We start from the raw sequence: 21,517 nt of genomic DNA, 5'->3' as shown, positions 1-21,517 counted from the left end.
TATTTCAAAGGACAGACAGAGTAGAATTCAACCAAGCTAGTTCTTAGTCCAAACACGGCTACGACTTGTCTCTATATAAGTTGCTGAATTGTCAAATGTGTAAGTTACAATAATAAAAAAAAAAGATGTGATTGCAGAACAAACAAAGTTGCTGAATTTCCGAATGTGGGAAACTGTGAATGGTCGACTTGTCAAATGCGTAGCTGATCGAAACTAGTTGCTGAATTTTCGAACTTGTTTCAGTATATTACGGAATTGTTCAGAGTCAAAACTCACCTAACAATGTGTCTCCACCTCTGTGCGTGGAAACGTCAAATAAATTTTCATCAGATGACGCAGGTGCTTCTCCCTAATATATATACATTCTCTCATCTTTGTCTACAGCTGTGTAATCTGTATCCAATTCGCTCATAGTACTCTCGTCTATTTGATTCTCTCTTTCAATGGCTGGAGGAATGCCCTTTCCTGCAGGACTTGCAGCTCTGATTGTTTTTGTGCTCCTACTCCATCAAACTTGCACTGCCAAGGATACAAGTCAGGTCTGTGTTCCTTCTTCCTGCGGCAATATCCACAACATAAGCCATCCGTTTCGATTACAAGGCGATCCACCAAATTGTGGCGACTCAAGGTATAGCCTGTCATGCGAGAACAACCAAACGTTGCTGTACTTATTTTCTGGAATATACTACGTCAAGGCAATCGATTACAACAACCTCACAATCCGAGTTGTTGACCCTGGCATTAATCTTGAAGATGACTACTCCTTCATCCCTCGTTATTTTTTAAGTCTGACAAATTTCAGTTTAAAGGTTCCATATGTCCCAAGTGTTCCACACTATTTAGGCTACGATGAAGTCAGGCTTTTGTCAGCCAATGTGGTTTTCTTGAAGTGTGAAAAGCCAGTGAATTCTACTGACTATTTGGACGTTTCTACTTGTTCTGATAACGGATCCTACTCTTCCAACTCTTCTTTGTCCCATTCCAAGAGGTATAGATATGTTCTATTTCTTGACGCGATCAAAGCAGAGTATGTGGAGAACTTGTGCCAAGTAGAGCAGATAATGACTCTGTCATCGTCGCCACTTTCATATCAGGCCGTCCCAAGAAAAATTTCCTGTACGGACTTCCACAATGAATTGGTGGAATATGGTTTTGAGTTGTCATTCGCACAAAACTGTGGCTGCAACAATGGTGAACGTTGTTCCCTCAGTGACTCAGGCGTTGTTCAGTGCCACTCTCAAAATGGTGAGTAATTAAAATTACGTGACACTTGCAGTTTCTAATCAAACATCTAACGTGTTCGCCATTGTTTTATTTCTTTCATTTCTGAATTCTTGGGCTTTCCACTCGCTATAAATTCGTCTATGCCTCACACAACAATGTAGTAAGATATTCACAGCAGTTTAGCATATGGCAATGAGTTGTTGATTTTTAATTCTAAGGTTCCAATGCTGACATTATTTTTATTGTTTGTTTGTTTTGGTGGATACAGGAATCCTTGGCGCACTAACAAGTAAGGTCTTTGACTCTCTCAAAAAGTTGTCTGATTCATATATGATAGAATGGGACAATGAAATAAAATTGAATGAACTTTGGCCACTAATTACATACAAGTAGATGAATAACAACTTTTTGCTTGAGCATTGGTCCAATCTCTAACTTTTAGGCTTTTTGTTTGCGTCTCAGAAACAATGTGTAAAATGCATGAAAGGAAAAAAAAAAAAACATGAAATTTCTTATGAGATTGCTCCCATTTTTTCCCCGTGGTAACAAAGGCTATTGGTATTCTATGAAAGTCTGCACCTTAATTCTATTATGACCCAACCTTGTGTTTTGTAGACCTATCATATATATCCTAACTGAAACCTTTTGAATGGACAAATTATTCAACCCCAAGCATATGTGTTACGTCTAGAGGCTTGCAGAATTGTTTCTGGTTGAGGATAACCCCAGCACAAAGTTGTTTATGCAATTTTTTTATGCTAATATACACTCAATTATTTTGATTCACCTTTTAGATTGATTACTAACTTTTTTGTTTTCGTATTGTAGCTATTATCAACAGACTAACACCCAACTTGATCAGTAAGAATCTATCTCCCCTTGGTTTTATTCATTATTTATTTTACTTTATCAAATCATTCATAGGGCAGACAATTAACATGAGATAGTTTAAATGTTTATGCAAAAATGCTAACAATACTTGCATGAAAACTACATACCATGCATTGTTAAGTATCTAATTTTAAACTATGATATTCTTTTCTTTACCAAAACAGGACAAAGAGTCGATGATCAGATACTACCAAATTCTGGATATAGAGGTGAGGTTTCTATCTCAAATAGTTGGTGAGTTATAGAAATGCAAAATGACAAGTAGAAAAATCCGCGTGCTTGGGATGCTCTCAAACTTAAAGGTTTGTTTTACATTAGTTCAATCATAACCTAATTGAACGTTTGTTTGCAATCCTTAATAACCCAACTGATCTCCTCCCCTGTTCATTACAAGTTAGCTCATGTACGTTGAGAAGGCATAGAATCCAGCTTAGCCTAGACTTATAAAGTCTACGTTTATATGCCAGTTTTTTTTCTCAAGCGGGATCCAAAGGAGGAGTTCTTTTTTAGCAATTTTATTAGATTTTAAACTTCTCAAAATATTTGTATCGCTTTCCTGTTTAATTTGTTTTTTTTTTTTAATATTTATGACAGTTTCTTTGATCAGATTATTGTTGATAACGAGCATCGATACTGGTAAGATTCTATTCTCTCTTTTAATCTTTTTTAGAGTAGCAGACACTATGAAAATATTGATAAAATTACTTCAAAGTATAAAAATTCTGTGCTTTATTAGTATGACCTTGGAAGGAAATGAATTGAACTGTAACTATATAATAAAAAAGTGTCATTCTTTTGCACTAGTGAGGTACCCTTTTTGTTTCTCTTATAATCTTGTTTTGGTGTTCCTCCACAGGACTGTACCTTGCAGCAAAAAGTATGTTCTGGACTCCATTCGTGATTGCATTCTTGATTTATAAATGGCATAGGAGACATTTATCAATGTATGACACGGTTGAAGAATTTCTACAAAGTCAAAATAACCTTATGCCAATACGGTACTCTTATTCAGAAATTTGTAAGATGACCAAAAGTTTCAAGGAAGAATTAGGTGAAGGAGGCTTTGGTACTGTATTTAAAGGAACACTTCGAAGTGGCCAACTTGTAGCTGTAAAGATGTTAAGTAAATCCAATGCTAATGGACAGGATTTTATCAACGAGGTTGCAACAATTGGAAGGATTCACCATGTTAATGTAGTGAAACTCATTGGTTTTTGTGTTGAAAGATCAAAGCGGGCTCTTGTATATGAGTTCATGTCTAATGGGTCTCTCAATAAATATATTTTTTCACAAGAAGGAAGTATCCTCCTGAGCTATGAGAAAATACGTGATGTTGCTCTAGGAGTGGCTCGCGGGATTGAATATTTACATCGAGGTTGTGATATGCAGATCTTGCATTTTGATATCAAGCCTCACAACATTCTTTTAGATGAGGATTTCACTCCCAAAGTTTCTGATTTTGGCCTTGCAAAATTGTATCCAGCAGATGACAACATTGTTTCTTTGACTTCTGCAAGAGGGACATTAGGATACATGGCTCCCGAGTTGTACTACAAAAACATTGGAGGCATTTCATACAAAGCTGATGTTTATAGTTTTGGAATGTTATTGATGGAAATGGCTAGTAGAAGAAAGAACTTGAATACTTTTGCTGAGCATTCAAGTCAAACTTACTTCCCTACTTGGGCTTATGATCAGTTCTGCAATGGAAAGGATGTAGAACTGGAAGGTACCACGGAAGAGGACAAAAAAATAGGCAAAACAATGATCATAGTTGCATTATGGTGTATACAGATGAATCCTAATAATCGTCCTTCTATGAATAAAGTGGTAGAAATGCTTGAAGGAGAAGTTGACTGCTTACAAATGCCTTCCAAGCCTTTCTTATCATCATCATCAGCATCATCATTATCATTATATAAACAAGTAGATATGGAGGATAGTTCAACCCAAACATGGTCATCAATCCGATCAAGTGAACCAAGTGCCTTTGATCAAGCATAGATGCAGATTAATTGACTCGCTCATACTTGACAAATGGATTGAATCTTGGGTTGAGAAATGAGAAGGTATGTGCTACTATTCAATCTGCATTAGTTTTCCTTTGCTAACTTCTTGAATTTTGCATATTGGATTGGACCTATCCACGTCATTTGGAGATAATATTGTTTATTATTGATGAATGAATGTGTTGGAAAGTTTCCAAAATCTGTCTAGTCAACTCTACAATATTCTAGGAGATATTGACTATAAATGTGTGAATATTCTAGGAGAGTTAATTTCCTTAGAAGTTAGAACGTAATTTATTCTTTCCTATTTTATTCTTTCCTTTTTTTCTTCTGCTGTAATCTTTATATACTGCCTTGTACCTATGTTACAATTTTTAAAGAGAATCATTTCTACAAATTACTCTCTCATTCTAGATGGTATTAGAGCAGAGGTCCTGAATTCGAATCTTGACTCTACACTCTATCCCATTTAATTAAATATTCCACGTATTGTGCCATTTATTGAGGGGGAGTCTGGCTCACATGTAAGGGGGAGTGTTAAAATATTAAATAAATAATAAAATCTACCTCTTCCTATTAGCTTAAACTTTTGGGACAAGTGATGATTTCACAGAATGTTTAAAGATGATAGACAATAAGCAATTGATCAACTATTTTCTGATTATTCAGTAAATACTCAATGTTCTTTTTATTAACTTATTCAAACTAGTAGTCATGTTTCAAACTTTATCTTCACTGAATGCCTTCAACTTAAAGGTAAAGTGCATTACGCATAGAGAGGGGGATTCAGCCAAGATAAAGCACCTTTTAACTAACCCCCATCCCATGTGTGAAATACAGCACTATTTGAATCCATATATATTGCTATGAGTATTACACACAAGCACATATGCATATATTTGTAGAACGTATGATGATTGATGCTTAAAGAACCTTTGAGGGCTTACATAACTAGGAAAACCAAGATGTTATGTGTAGATCCAAATCTTGAAGACTATAACAATATAAGAGCATTCTTATCGGATTATCCATATCCAAAACTAAAGCTCCTTTTTACCCATTAGAGACAAAAGCCACTTGCGACGGATTAGCCGATATCAAATTTTCTAGCTTTTAGCTACGATATTTGTAAAGATAAAATCAAATTTAGTTGCTACTGTATAATGAGCAAATCCTTATTTTATTATTTGTATGTAACTCTCCCTCTCTCTTGATATTTTCTCAACGCAACTGTCATCCGTTTCTTTCTCTCGAATTCTTTTTTCCATTTTCACTTCTTCATTTCGTCATTCCGCCTCGTGAAGGTGCTTGGTCTGCACCAGGGAAGCCACTGCACCACCCGCATGGTCCCTTCCTCTCCCTGTCTTGGAAAAGTATAGTTGCAAGCACAATTGTGCACTAATCTGTGCACCAATGTGATGTGATTGGTCAAAAAGTAGATTTTATTGAAAACTGTGTTAATTTAAATGTTAAGTATGAATAAATCAGTATTGGTACACAGATTAGTGCACAATTGTGCTTGTATGTAGCAAAACTCCCCTGTCTTTGATGGTATTTCATCTTCCTCCCACTAAGGAAAACAAAACCTAGCCTCTCTCTCTCTCTCTCTCTCTCTCTCTCTCTCAGACGGCACTCAGCAGCAACTCTGTAAATCGATCTCCACCAAATCGTTCAGAAAACTGAGGTATGTTCCTTTATCTTAGTTTTTCCATCAACATTTCTTTTCGTATCTGACTTCTAAGAGATTTTCACTCTGCCTCCACGAACCATCTTTGATCCTCCTCACTGATAAACACAAATAAAAAGTTTGGAAAATAGTGAAAAATACCTCAAATTACGAGAGGGCTGCGTACCTCAAATTACGATAGGGTTCTCGGTTGGGGTTAGATTTTGAGCTTTTTAGAAAAAATCTTTTTTATAGGATATGGGGTTAGATTTGGGGATGAGAGTAGGATCGAAGTGAGGCAAGATATCATCTGATGTTTCTGATATTGCAATTCACATACTTTTCATACAAACCATTAATGAATTTAGATAGGAATATTAAACAAAAAGAAGTCGAGCAAAACTTCTAAGCTGTTGTTTGCCGTACAGTAAGGTTCCGGAATGGGGCAATATAATGACTCAATGAGCATGTACACGTTTCTTCCACTTCTCAAAGTCTTTCACAAGTGCATTCCTGTTTTACTTCTCCAATGAATAACTCAGAGTCATACAACACTGAATATTACTGATTGTATGGTGGATGATACCCAAGATGCAATGGCCTGAGAAGCAAATTGTTGAATCTTTTGCTTAGCATCTGAAAGAAACACACCATATTTTTCATTGTGAAAGTCCCATATTAAAATTGATTTGGATAATTAGAACATAATATAGCTACGCATCTGCACAAATGGTACAAGGTGGCAATAACACTACAAGTTGCAGCTGTAATTTGTGTGCTCACTAAAGCATCTTTGGATTTTAAGTAGATATGAAATCACTGCTTTGTTCTTTTTCCATATATATAAGTAAATATGTAATCCCTGCTTTGGATGTTAAGGAGCCTGTGTCTTTTTTTTCCCTGAAATTACAGTAACTTCTTGCCTTTGATGGTGGATGAGAGTTCTATCATCTGCTTTTATGGTTGGAGTTCTTGTGGCTTCCCCTGTCATCTGCTTTTATGGTTGCATAGTTTGGCAACCTATCTTATTATAATTTATTGACATAGTAATGTAGTTTGAAAATTGGGTTGTTGGAATATAATAAGGCTGCTGCAAGGACAATATTGTGGATGAAGCTGTCCATTATTATGTCTACTCTAATGTGGATGATTTGTCCAAAATATTTTGTCCATTGGCCATCTGATTAAAATGATAAAGCTGTCCATTTGTTCATGTAGGATGTATTTAAGATGGTGCTTCCTTTTATGGATGCTTATCTTTCTTGTTTCTCTCTGCAGTTTTAGTGTCATGTGCGGTGTAGAAGGATCTACCTGTGTTCTTCATCTGGCATTTTGTTGTTGGAGAGGCAGTATTCAGATCAAAGGATCTCAGGGAATGGCAATAGACAAAGTTATACAGAAAGTTTAGGCTGTTGTTGGATTTGTTGAATCGTGGGTCGTTATTCTTTCAACAATATTATGTCTTAAACTTGCTGGTCCTGGGTGATTACTTCAGAGGGAACGATCCCAGCACTTTGTAGAAACCCTATATCCCTCTGTTTTTTGCATTTTTTTTTCTTCTTCCCAATTTTGATTTATTTGATGAGGGACAAACTCAATTTGTATATCATAAGAGGCAAGGAGAGATGTCAAAGAAAGTTTGCGTAGGAGGGTTGTAACTTGTAATTCAAAACATGTTTACCTAACAGCCACTTGAAGTTGTAAAAAATACACAAATATTTTAGCGGAGTTGCATTTCTGTCAATGTCCTCCATGTATATCCTTTGTCTTGTTTTATCTGCAATGGTCGTAAAAGGGAAAGAAATAAGGGGAGGTGTATGAAATTAGAGCATGATAAAGCTGTCCATTTGTAATTAAGACATTTATATGGAACAGATGGATTTAATTAGATATTTGTGGTTATTAGCATTAAATGACAATTGAAATAATATAATTTTTAAACTCATACTTTAATTAGAATATGATTACTAATTAACATATAAATAAGTAGAATAGTAAAATAAATTAATAATTAAAAAATTAAATATTTTTTAAATTATTAATTAATCATTACTATATAATAAATAAATAGATAATCGAATGTGAAGATTTGATGTGAATACTTAAAGTTAAATTTATTTTATATTATTTTATTGTTATATAATAAAAAAATAGCTATTCCAATATAGAGATTTATATAAATAGAATAGTTAAATTTAAATTTATCTTATATTTACTAAAAGTATCATTTATATATACATAATCTATTAATAATGTTATAAGAGCCCTAGCGTTAGCTAAAATTTAGCTAATCGGACTTTAAATTTCCCTGCATTGGATTAAGCGAATCAACATAAGGATAACTTTGACCTACAGTAACTCAATCTTGAGACTTGAGTCATATTTGGCTAGATATTGTAGCAAGGTCATCCACTCCTTTACTACAAGCACACCCAGCGGTAAGCGCTGGGTGGCATGGTAACTCAATCCAAATAACATAATCCAAATAAAATTTTTAATTTTTTTTTTTAAATTTTTAATATATTTAAATATTTTTAAAAAGTGAAAAAAATATACCTACACATTTAAAATCAATAAGTTATAAAAAAATTTACTGGATATATTGAGCGGTACCGCCCGGCGGTATAGTAGCATTATGTTATTTCCTCCGTCCAACGAGTCTCCTCTCTCTTCCTGGTTTCCTTCTCTTTCCCACCAATTTCCTCTACTTTCCCTCGGTTTCCTTCACTTTCCCACACATGCCCCTCCTTTCCTTTTCTCTTTGTTTCCTTCAGTTCCCGTTGTCTTCTCCACGCACAAACTTTGGTTCCTCTGTTTCATTTGGTTTGATTTTCCTAACATTTCCCTCTGTTTCCTTCGGTTTCCCTTTTGATTCCTTTGTCTCGGTTTCTTTCCAGTGATTGCAGTGAAGCCCTCGATTTCCTTTCCCTCAAGAGAGCTGTAGAAGAATCCAGAACGACCCTTCCCCCCTCCAGCTTTAGGGCCTCCGAAGCCTCTCGCTTTATTTATATAAGAGCATTTCCACCTTCATCTTTCGTTAATCTAGTTTCTTAAGCAATCTCTGATACTCTCTTTAGCATCTTTCTGTAGCTTCTCTTCGATTCCCTTATTTCTTCCTCTCGAAGCATTTGGTGTGAATGGCCAATGTGCTCTTCCTATTTGGGTTCATGCTTGCTGGTTTTAAGTTTTCTCTCTTGGCACCTAATAGCAATAATCTTATGGATCATCCAATCAAGGAAGCCTTTTAAGTTTCGAATGTGTACAATACCTTTTTGAACTTACATAAAAAAGTTTTGCGGTGAGTAATGATGTCTTTTACACAGATATAATCTTTGGGGGAAAAATGGAGAAACTTCGGGATAGGCCCTATAATTCTAATGCCAATGGTCCTTTGACCAACGAGCAAAGGGTGAGGTCGTGGCTTAATCCCCTGTTGAGAAAAAAAATTACAAAAAGGTCACAGTATATTTCTATGATTAGGAATAAACTTGCCCAGAAAAACTGTGAGGAATAAAAGCAAAGAATGAAAAGAAATGAAAATACTTGGTTAGGTTTGCACTTCAAATTTCTTGATCTGTTTATTACTCTGTTATTGTTTGATTGTAGAGAAATTTCTGAACGGTCCTATATTTGTCTTCTTTTGTTTCTAGGTGAACTTGAGTTACCATTGGTGGCATTATTGCTGTTGTATTGATGTGCAAATCACTAGAACCAACACCTTCCAAGCTTGGAATTTCAAAGAGAATTGCTGTTGTTGTACTGATGTCCACAAAACCGCGAGAATCAACATCTTCCAAACTTAGAATTTCATCTGAACCATCCTGCAATCACAGCACCAATCCATTTCAGTTGATATATTAGTGACTAATTCAGCAATTACCCTAGCCAAACATAAGAAAATCCTACTTCAAAAATGGAAAACCATAAGATAACCTTTAATGGCTGGAATACCATAAAATGGTACGTACAGCCGTAAGCCATAAAAACACCTCTGCAATGTCAACCAGTGGACATAGAGGAGAGTATAGCTGCACAGATACTGTGAAAAGGCAACCATTTTATATTTTTTTTAACGTGATATGATGAATGATGCTCCTTCAGCTCTCCTTTACTTCTACTCAACTTTAAATTATGCAGATGTTGTCACTAATGTTATCTACTCTTTGCAGAACTTCTCTATACAATTGGAAATGGAGACGTTCATTGGGTTGATATAGAGTTTTGATAGTAAATAGTGCTGATATCTGTGTCTATGATTATGCTTTTGGCAAATATATTCAGAGAGATTAATCAAGCAGCAAATTTCATACCCCTTAGCCAAACTGGGAGATTGAAGTGGTGCTACTAGTGATTATGTCACTTCGCTGGATCTTTCCAGAGAGCAATGGATTATTGATAGTGATTCAGAGAGCATGTTTGCCTTTTATTAATTTCTTACACTAAGTTTTATGTATTGGCTTGATCACAAGTACTCTTCGGAGTTTATATTGAGTCTTAATTTTTTTTTTTTTTTGGAAGCATATACCTCCCATAGAAAATGAAGTTAATTTAGGTTGATAGATGATTTTTATATATGATGATGTATAGATTGTTGGATATTATGAAAATGAAAATAAAAAAGTATTTTAAAAATAAATAAAAAATGCATAAAAAAGTAGATAATATTTTTTTAAAAGAATAGTATTTTATTATTATAGAGAGTAAGATAGTTAATCAATGTAGAATTTAAATATTAAGTGATTAGCCAAAAGCCAAAAGGTGACATTTTAGCCAAACTTTGCCTAAACAATTAATACTAGTGCTCTAAATAAGGAAGATACAGGTAGTCACATTCCATAATTTAATTATGTGCTCTTCTTGTCATGCTTCTCCCATACTCTCATTAGAGTTCAACACGAGCCTTTTCTGTATGTTTCAACCAAAATTGATGAGATTTTTAGTGTGTGTTTCAACCAACTTATAAATTAAAAATGCCATAGATTCTTAAGTATTGGATCATTGTTACGTACGGATCAATATGACTGTAAGAATAAATAGATTTTTAGGGTGTTAATGATCGTATATATTGTAAGTATGTAGTGTAACTAGTGTTAGTAGAAGAAACGTTTTTTTTTTTTTTTGGTTGGGGATGACTGAATTGAAAGCAGATATTTAAGTTCAAAATACGAAACCATCATAGTTTTTTTTTCCTGATTTAGTAAATAAAAAATATAAAATCATATCAACATTAATTACTTTTCAAATTAGTAAAATGGGGTAATGTTTTCTAACGAATAGAGATATCAAACTACTAAGATTTGTCATGTTTTGGAGTACATTGGTAATACAGCCATAATAATATTGCTTTTAATTGAAACTCATTATTATTAAATATTACTCTTATTTTCGATCAATCTTATCTATAAATGCAATCTTGGTTTCAACGTGTTAGAGCAACAAGCGACTGCATAATTAATTAGGGTTCTTCCCAATTTAATGGGTTCCACTCCACGTGTTACAACCACAAGGCAACTGATCATCAATAACTAATGGTTGAAATCGACCTACCCTCATGTGTTACACGTATCCGGGTTTTATAAATTTCTAAAACTCATGCTCATTGTTCCCACCTTTTCTTCTCTTTACGTGCTTCTAATGAGTAATGGTAAGTACAACTTTTAAATAGGCATTTTGTATAAATGTATAAGCCTTTTATAAAAAAGTAAATCTCTTTAAAAAATAATAGATTTTTTTTTACACTTTTAACTATAACATAATTCTCTAAACTCAAATGTAAATTACCTACAAATCATTATGGTTTGGCCAATCTATTTCTGCATATAAAAGCAATAATAGTGAATTTATGGAATACAAAATTATTAAGGACTAATTATCAATTCTCACTAAAATCGAAACAAAAAATATCAAGTTTGCCACATGTTATGTTTTTGTTTTTCCTCGGTCATATGTAAGAGCATATGTAGTGAGTTAAGCATAGTCATATTTGGTCAAAATTTAACTAACTTTCACAAAACACATTTACATCAGACTTGGTACTTGTATAGTAAACTGGGCCGATTTGGATAGTGGATTGAGTTGAGATGAAAGTTTAAAATATTATTTTTTAATATTATTATTATTTTAGAATTTGAAAAAATTTTATTAGAATTTGAAAAAATTGAATTATTTATTATATTTAGTGTTGGAAGTTAGAAAAGTTGTAATGATTAGATAAGATGAATTGAATTCGGTTGGTTAACCAAACACAGCTTTAGCCATCCCCTTTTTCATTGGCCAAATTTGGCCACCCCAAATTGTTGGTCAAATAATTTTTTGGTTTTAAAAATTCTTCCTCCTTAGATCTTCATAAACGTGCAAAGTATATAAAATAAAAAAACACATTTGCTGAAGCCTCTTTTTTTTTTTTTTTTTGGGAATTTGGATTCTTTGAACTCTGTGGAAGAAGCTTTTTGAACAATAATTTAAAATGAAATGTATGAGGCCTTCTTTTTTAAGTAGCGAGAGATGAGAATGCATTGATGTCGCATGTATCATAAATTTATAGATATGATTGCGTATTTTGAGAACTATATAAAAATAATATGAACGTTAAAAAATTAATATGTATTTTAATTATAATGAATAAATATTTCAATTATAATTAAAATTAAAATAAATAATCACAAACTTATTGAAAAACACTTCCTTAACTATTAAATAAATAAAAAAAGGTCGAATCGGTAGAATTTATCTGAAGAATGTGTTGATGGCTTAAGCACTTTCCATATATATATATATATATATATATATATATAAATAGGGCCTTAGAAAAGGGTAGCTGCAGATCGATGCATCTGCATGAGAATTTGCTTTTGTTAAATTTCTTGAAGAACTATTGTGGTACATTGTTTTTCGGTCACATTTTTTTTTTTTATAATATCAAATGCTTCATCCACAATAAAAGGTATTCATTTATATTGATAAAACATTACATTTTAGCATCTAACAAGATTCGAGAAATGAGAAAATGTAGACATTGATGCAATTGTACAATATTGTCAATAAGTCGTGAGTGTTGAGCCAACATATGAGCTGCCTCATTATCTTGTTGTCCAACATTGGTCACTTCATAAGACACGAACCTAAGGAAGGAAAAGCTGAATTTGCCTCAGCAAAGAATTCTGACTTATATTGCCTCTTGCTCTAATCGAATCAATAACCACCAAGGAATCCCCTTCCAATATTAAATTAGAAAAACCCACATTCAAAACCATCTACAAACCCCAAAATGGAGCCATAGCTTCTATCTCATCAACATCAAACACTTCAACATCCTTACAACACATTGCAAATAAAACCTCTCCTTTATCATTGTGGATAGTCACCCCAATTCCAACATGACCAGAAGATTGAAATAACGGACCATCAAAGTTAAGTTTAACCTTACCTTGTGGTGGTAGAATCCATAAAAGTACATGGTCCTTACTTGGTGGCAAATGATGAGACTTTACAGTTACATAGCTGATCTCAACGTAGGCAAGTGAGTTTTCTATCATGTCCATACCCCTACAATCTTCTTGTTGAAATAAATAAGGGTTTCTATATTTCCACATACCCCAAACAATAGTGAGTAAAAGTGGAACACTAAAATCAGCCAACATCAATTCCCATACCAAATTTTGAAAATTACAAATAGTATCCAACATGTCCATTACGTTAGGAAATTAGGTAAGCCAAACCAAACGAGTAGATGAACATTGAAATAGAGAATGACTACTAGTTTCCACATCCAACTTACAATGGGCACACATATTAGAAGAAATAATACCTATTCAATAAATTCACCTTTGTAGGCAAGTTATCTTGACATGCCCTTTGTGCAAAATTCTTAACCTTATTAGGTAGTTGTAACTTTCAAAATTTTTTCCAGAAAGTCTACTGTCTTAGGGAATCTGCTGTTTCAACATCACAACCACCTGTAAATGATAAACTTAGTAATAAATGGTAGCCAGACCTCAGTAAATAGAAACTATGTTTAGTATCTCTCCGAGTGCTTTGATCTTCACAATTCTGTAGGAAAAGAGGAACATTTAAAATTTGTTGAGCTTCAAAAGATGAAAAAACTGCATGTACTATAGGTTGGTTCCAATTCCTTGAAATGTACGTACGTACTGATGTTTTGCATTGTTTTGTTGGTCCCCCAGCCGCGATATTTTCCTATTACATTTACTACAACTTACTTTACTATGACTATTGCTTCTTCAAAATCATGCTTCATGCTTCATGCTTCACAGTAGTATTACTAGAAAAATGAAAGGAAAAAATGTTTAAATCAATGAAAAATAGTGTTTTTCAAATGACCTGTTTTCCAATTTCCTAGGATTTGGAGTTCGGGCTTTTGTGGTATTAAAAGTAAGCAAGACGGATCTAGAAATAGTTTGGGAGGTAATAAGGTTATCATTATTTTTTATTTTTCTGCAAAGTAATTATTAACTTAGGAAGTGATCAGGTTTTCAATTTTCATTTTTCAAAACTTGGGACATATACATTACGGAAGGCGCTAGGAACTGGATGAGGTGATCAGAATCTCTTTTACACCTACCAATAAACACAGGACAAGTAGGAGTTATAGCAAAATGGGTAATAGAATTGCACATAAGCTTTTCCTCACAAAATCATCATCTTCCCCCGATCTCTTTTCTCCCCCCACTCTCTCTCCCCTCCAAAGGTCCGATTCTCAGTCCCCCCTCCCCCCCCCCCCCCCCCCCAACCTCTCTCAAGCCCAAAATAAAAAGAAAATAATCCCTCAACAACTGTGTTCAAAATCAAAGAATTTTTCTGTACAGAATATTTCAATGTAGATGTGCATGTGTGTGTTTTTGGCATGAAGAAGGCAAGTTTTATGGACTTTAGCATAAACCAAAGTATACAAATAGTTTTATGTCTGTTGTTTTCATCTAATGGGGTAGATTTTTTGTAGACATGGAAAGAAGAGACACAATATGTCTAATCAAGAAAAGCAGATTTCCTGAAGAAATAGTCATAAAGCAAACAATATAGAACTCGTTCTTCCCACTTCCCAGGTGGATCCTACTGCTAATGATATGTGGTGTTGAATTGGGTTGATGTCAATATTTATACATGGCTCATCTCTACCAAGTTCCAGTCCTCTATAGTGATGACCCGATATTTTTAATTTTAATTTTAATTTTAGTTTAATTAGAATCTCTAGCCCAATGTTTAACTAGTTGGAGTCCTGAAGACACCACTTGGGCTTATTTGCCTTGGTGTCCAAGCCCACTTGGGGCCCAAAGGGCTATATGGTATTTGGTCCAGGGAAGGGCAATTGAGAAATAGGCAAAACCTAACTAGGGTTAGGGCATGTGGCTCCAACTTGGGAAGAAGAAGAGGTTGTTTTGCTTTTTCCCCTGGAATCCCATCATTTGAAACTTAGGAAAAATGCTTTCTTGATAAGCACCTCGTTGCCAATTGGTAACCATGTAGGAGGGCTTCTAAAAGAAGCCAAAAGAAGAGAGGAGTGTGGAAGGGTTAGTACAAATAGGGCACACGCCCTTCTCACCAACCACTTGCCATGCATCACACATGCACATCCCACCCACTAGACACAATAAACTTAGAAGTGAAATGAAGTAAAGGGAGTGAGAGATAGGGTTTCTGTAACCTAAAAGACCCCCACATGTCTCCCATAAGATCTTGACAATTTTTCAAAAACATTGTGCAATGATTTGAGAAAGGAAGAGTTACTTGGGACTACAATAAATCAGAGGCACGAAATCCTAAGGCCTTTTAGGATTTCGGCTAAGAGAAGTGCACACCAATCATGAAAAGCCACCACCCTTTTTGACATTTGTCACACATGAAGGAGGGGCATGGGAATTTCTAGAAGCATATAATCATGAGGGGCACCTAGAACACAAGAGGTCCTAGTTCCTAGGAGTCTCAGCCACCACAAACAACCACCTTTATGCCACTTTTCACGCACTGAGAGTTTCTAGGAGAGACACTTGGGAAAGGGGAATAGAAGCATGGGAAAAAGGTAAGAGACGCATGGGGATGCCAATGGTCTCACGCCCACATCCCCAAGAGCCCTTAGGGTTTCAGCCAAAGGGCTTCATGCCTACCCAAGAGAAGAAAACCACTCATTTGCCAAGTGTCATGCATGCACCTAGGATGGGAATATTCTAGAAAAATGTAATGATAAGGGAAGAGAAAGATTGCATAGGGAAGCCACACACATGCAACCCCAAGATTCTAGAAGAAATCTTTGTGAGAATTGAGGAAGAGAGATGAGCGGCTACCCCACATACACCACTTGCCACCTAGCAAGCATGCACATGCCCAACCCTAGATATTTGTTTAAGGTTTTTGTAGAAAGACTTGTATTTTTCGAAGTTTCATTGATCCTAGACGCATAGGAGGGACAACAAAGAGATTCTAGGGTTTCGATTTTTGAGCATGAACACACCACTTGTAATGTAAGCTTGTAGAGTCCTTTGATTTTCCAAAGACAACAATGATAATATGGAGAAAATGAAAGGTTTCAGGCAAATGATGAAGGGCATGCCCCAAGGCGCCCATGCATAGAGTTCTTATGTTCCCAATAAGGGAATTGTGTGAGAAAAAACAAAGGTGCATGTAAAAGGGAATGGGGGCCGACAGCTAAGAGGTCTTTTGATGCCAATTTTGGTTTTCATACCTTGCATTTCTTCTTCTTCTCCTCTCATATGACCAAGCTAGTTTTTCTTCATTTTCTCACTTCCCAAACATGTTTCTCACTTTCTCTCAAGCAAGTTGTAAAAACGTTTGTTTAATCAATTAGATATAATTAAAATATAAACCCTAATCCAACGTGTGTGTGGATGTGCTAAGGCTTTCTCTTTCTTGTCCATGGAGGCAATCCAAGCATTCAGCCTAGAGGCCCTTGGTCTAATGGTGGTCATGTTTCCCTCGTCCATAGCTAGGTCTTGGGCATGTGATTGTGTGCATGGCATAGGTGTAGTGTTCGTGCTGTGCACTACGGCCAAGATTCCTTGAAAGCAAGCAAGAGATCATGACTTGTTCTATCTAGTAGTGGTCGAGGGCCTTGTCTTCCTTCAAAGCTTACAACCCTAGTTTCAGTTTCCTTCTTTGGAAACCCTAGTTTCCCCCAAGAAACCTCTAAATGTAAGGCCAAACATTCATGTGATGATGGGGTTTTCCTCAAAACTGAGCCCTAGTTGCCCCCATTACTCTCATGTTAGTGTGTAAGTGTGGGTAATGAGAGTTTAGGGTTTTTACCATATTTGTCCTTCTTGAAGAGGTGGCTCCTAACTCTTTTCCTTATTCGTGGCTAGAGGAAAATAGGATTGGTATGGTGTTTGTGATGTTATTTATGTTATCTTACTTTGAATTTTTGTGAGTGGATTCTCAACCTACCCTCGGATAATGTTCGTATATGCGTGTAAACTTTGCATTGTTGTTGTTAACATGTGAACTAGTATTGGTTGATGGAACCTCTTGATATACTATACCTTGTTCTTGCTATACTATACCTTGTTATTAGTTTCAACATGATGATTGCCATGATTGTGTGCTCTTGATGATCACTCGGCCATGCTTAGACGTAGAGATTGACAAAATTTTCCTTGTGTATCATGCTTTTTAATCGATTTTACATTAAAATTGTCATGATTACGTGCTTTTAATAACTCGGCCATGCATGGTTATTGGGTTTTTGAAATTGTTTTGTGCCTTGGTATATATCGAATGATATTGCCTATATTTTTGTATCAAGTAAAACGAATGTTCTCAAATTTTCAAGCTGTAATATGAAATTTCAAATGTGTCGCACAATATTGTCATATGATTACTTAGTCCTTTGCATCTACATGTTCGTATGGTCTATGAAAAGAAAAAGAGCTACATGTTCATGTCACATGCATTACGGGTTGTGTACTATTTTCAAAGGAAAAAAATTGTTTTGTCGTATCACCACCCTAGATGCTAGGATGGGGGAATGTCTTGGTGGACTCCTCGGCCTACTCTGGGGTGCATAAATTGGGTGGTATCCCCTGGGTTGACGAAGTACAATTGACGGATCTCGAATGGATCATTTTAAAGGGTTCCGAAGCAGGATAGCAGCTAAAGCTAGTATGTGCCATATATGTTATATGCGATGAAGGCGAAAATGGCAAATTGTCACATAAAAAAGTACTTTGACATAGTCAACTTGGCCAAATTAGCCAATTAGGTGATGCGGTAACTAACAGAGAACCCACGATGCATAGGGGAATCTTGAGATATCTAATCATATGTTTGTTTTGTTTTGTTTTCATTTTTTGCCAAAAGAATGGCGTCACCTCTGACACTTTATTAAGAAAACCTCACTTGTGGCAGATGAATACCATGGTACAAATAAGGCGCATTAAAAAAAAAAGCATGAAACAACTTTATCCAAATCGAACATACAGAAGACCCATCTTGTCCGTCTTTAACATTCCTTTTAATAAATGTGGAATGAGTGAAAAATCATCCCATATCATACTATTACCTTTTGCACGCATCCGTGCCAAAAAATCCATTGGAGCATTACCTTATCTATACACGTGAGATATAGAGTAGTTCAAACTTCCAAGAATATCAAGAATTTCCTACCAAAAAGATGTGAAAACGATTATAGAAATGTCAAAAGATCTTTATAATATGTTTCTAAAAGTCAAAATTGCATAAGTTAAGTTTTGGACCAAGTATATGTCCATGCATTCATCTCATGGTTTGCCTTTATATGCTAATATTATTTGTTTGTATGTTGGTTATTTACTTACTAAGATTTATCGAAATCTCACCGTGGTAGTTTCCACTACCATTCTCAATCCGGAATGATAAAAGTTGTGATAGGTGTAGATATAGACCATGGAGAAATGCAAAAGAGTGGATCCCCCACCCGCGAAGGAGGCCTTTAAGAGCCCTGACTGCTCACGGAGCCATCTATAAAAGATAGGTTGCAAGTGGCTGACGCTTCATAAGTGAAGTATTGAAGCTTTTCGAGGACTTGAAGAAAATTATTAACAGGGACGAAACAAAGTAGGCTCAAGAAAGAGAAACCTTAGAAAGAAAATGATTATTGGAGGGATATGGTTTTAAAACCCTCAGTTTTAGCTAAGCAAGCTGAGAAGTTCCTTGAAGAGTTTAGAGCTGCTCAACAGACTCCTAAGGCTTCCACTCGTGTGATATCAGATGAGAGAGTTAATTTGATCCCTCCTCCACCAGGCACTATAAAGATTAATTGGGATGTAGCCTTGAGTGGGGTTAAAGGCAGAGCATGTTTTGGTCTAGTAGCTCGTGATCATGAGGGTAGGGTGATTGTCACAAAAAAGATTTCAAAAGCAAGCTTAATTGATCCTTTACTAGCTAAAGCTCAAGAAGCCTTTTATGCTGCAGAGTTGGCTACTGATATGGGACTTAGATCGGTACTCTTGGAGGGTGATTAAAGCCAAGTTGTCAAAGGCTTGGAGCAGCAATTGGACATATGGGATAGGGTGGGCATGATCCTTTGTGACACTAAACTGAGACTATCATCGTTGTCAAGTTGGAGTGTTCTGTTTGTTAAAAGAAATGGTAATGTGTTTGCTCACAATCTTGCAAAAGCATCTCTAGAGTTGGAAGAGGATGCTTCTGAACTGGTTTTTAGTCCAGCTTGTATGCAATTTACTACTCTTTCTTGAGTTTTAATAAAGAGCATTATTCCTTTAAAAAAAAAAAAAGCCTTCACGGGGCTCCAACTTATGATCAGTTAAGTTTGAAGATTAATTAGAAATGGTTCATAAATAGGAAACGAATATCGGAATTTAGACGCAATAACCGATTCAATCTTAATTAACAATTTAATTATTCAATCCAATTTTCAGTCTAGATACCGCAAATATCAAACAAAAATCTAATAAAGCAATAAGCAATCGACATTTGAAAAACCTTTTCAAATATTAAAATTAAACACTTAAGGGCCGGTCAACTAACCGTATAAAAGTTTCTAATATATAAGAAAAATGATAAATGCACATCATTTTTCACAATACTTTATATAACAATATTTTAAAATGAGGGATATTTTTGTAAACTACTTTATAAAACTAACATCATTTTATAAAAATATCTTTATTTTATAATATATGTTGTGAAATGTATTGTGTGTATATCATTACTCAATCAATACAGAAAACATCTAATTGCCTTTTGCAACTAAAATAAAAATAAAAATAAAACTCGAAGAACAAAGATGATGTAGAAAATGTACTCTCTTATTTCTTTCAAAAATCTTGAATTTAACTGATATTAGCATTCTTCCTTCTTGGATATGCTAACAAAGATGTGTTTTAAATTGATTATCTAAATTTCTAATCTACCCCCAATACGAATAGAGAATTGGCTTTTGTCGCACAGAGTTATCTACCATATGAATAACCAGGGGCGGAAGTACACGTAAGTGTTAACCTCTTATTAAAAAAAAAAGTGTTAGCTCCCTAAATTTTTCCAATTACTTCATATAGTATATAAATATATATAATTTTTTTATATATATAATTAAATTAAAATTGCCCCCCCCCCACCCCAATATTATAAAAAATAAAAAAATTGTCCCCTCGATATTCAGACTATCAAAATTTTTATTGAAATTATTCTCTCAAATCCCAATACTTATTTAGCTTCACTCTAACTTTTCACTTCACTGATACCCAAATCTTCAACTTACCAATAAATCTCGAAAATGAGTTTAAAAAAATCTACTGCTGCAGCCTACAACATTATGAGCTTGATGTGCTGATGCATCTAATTTTCAAAATATGTCTACATTATCGGACCTATGTAGAGGACTAGTACTTTCATAAAAGTCAAATATTTATTATTTGATTGATAGGTTAATTCATCTAGTATTAACTCTTTATATTTCTACTGCTACTACTGAGCTAGTATTTTCTGCCACGAAACTTATAAAATCTAGATTGCGTACTCGAATGGAAGATGAGTTTCTTACAGAGCATTTGCTAGTTTATATTGAGAAAGAAATTGTCAAGAATTTCACTTCAGAGATGATAATAGATAAATTTTATTCTATGAAAGATCGTCGTTGAGCTTAATTTGAATGAGAAATCCTAAGTTGATATTTCATTATCTTTTCTTTTTGTAATAGTTTCTAGCAAACTATGAAAATCTTAAGAAAAATTATCTTATAAGATGATTTATAGACATGTATTTTTTGTATACAATTTTATAATGTATGATTATTTTTTTTATATAGTCAAGTGCAAAAAAACATATATTATTTATACTCACACATACCACACACTTTGTCAATTGCCTCCCAACTACGAAATCATAGTTTAGCTCCTGTGTATAACTACAATCTGCTATTTGCATATATAGACATTTCTCATTTTGAAAACCATGTGAGGCACTTTTTTCGTATAATCAAATAGAATAATGCTACATACAAGTATAAGTTGTGCAAGTGTTGCACGATACTTGCACACTCTATAATTACAAATATCATTTATGAAGAAATATAAGAAAATTATGAAAAGAGAGGAAGTTGGTACTATCAAAGCAATCTCGTGTTCTTATTATAAAATAACCACTTGTCACAAAAACTTAAGCTAATTAAGAGAGGTAAGTTTTATTATTTGCATTATATTTTTAATATTTTTACTCGCGTATGAGTCAAATTATTTCTTGTTGAATGAGTTTAACATGT

General features: G+C 34.6%; 1 protein-coding gene across 4 annotated transcripts; it reads left to right on the top strand.

Moving 5' to 3' along the window:
* The first annotated feature begins 345 nt into the window (after positions 1 to 345).
* On the top strand, positions 346 to 10,294 carry LOC122311716 (rust resistance kinase Lr10-like). 4 transcript variants are annotated; one of them, XM_043126355.1, is made up of 9 exons: positions 346 to 1,245; positions 1,493 to 1,513; positions 2,053 to 2,085; positions 2,280 to 2,324; positions 2,710 to 2,751; positions 2,972 to 4,184; positions 5,429 to 5,482; positions 5,662 to 5,808; positions 7,069 to 7,534. In XM_043126355.1, the coding sequence occupies exons 1-6, from the start codon at positions 444 to 446 to the stop codon at positions 4,117 to 4,119; spliced, it is 2,091 nt and encodes a 696-aa protein (XP_042982289.1). In that variant the 5' UTR covers positions 346 to 443; the 3' UTR covers positions 4,120 to 4,184; positions 5,429 to 5,482; positions 5,662 to 5,808; positions 7,069 to 7,534. The 4 variants fall into 4 exon arrangements, with proteins under 4 accessions (XP_042982289.1, XP_042982291.1, XP_042982290.1 ...); XM_043126357.1 differs by lacking the exons at positions 5,429 to 5,482; positions 5,662 to 5,808 and having other exon boundaries at positions 2,972 to 2,992; positions 3,128 to 4,184; XM_043126356.1 differs by lacking the exons at positions 5,429 to 5,482; positions 5,662 to 5,808; positions 7,069 to 7,534 and adding an exon at positions 9,441 to 10,294.
* The last annotated feature ends 11,223 nt before the right edge of the window (positions 10,295 to 21,517 follow it).

The sequence above is a fragment of the Carya illinoinensis genome, chromosome 5, assembly GCF_018687715.1.
Source record: "Carya illinoinensis cultivar Pawnee chromosome 5, C.illinoinensisPawnee_v1, whole genome shotgun sequence".
NCBI classification, from domain to species: Eukaryota; Viridiplantae; Streptophyta; class Magnoliopsida; order Fagales; family Juglandaceae; genus Carya; species Carya illinoinensis.
This window is presented reverse-complemented; position numbering and strand designations above follow the sequence as displayed.

What these genes read in the sequence shown, in the direction of transcription:
- LOC122311716 (XM_043126356.1), top strand. Translation starts at nt 444, where the DNA reads ATGGCTGGAGGAATGCCCTTTCCTGCAGGACTTGCAGCTCTGATTGTT. An exon ending in AATCCTTGGCGCACTAACAA is followed by an intron (nt 1,514 to 2,052) that starts GTAAGGTCTTTG and finishes TTCGTATTGTAG; the next exon opens with CTATTATCAACAGACTAACA. An exon ending in GATAACGAGCATCGATACTG is followed by an intron (nt 2,752 to 2,971) that starts GTAAGATTCTAT and finishes GTTCCTCCACAG; the next exon opens with GACTGTACCTTGCAGCAAAA.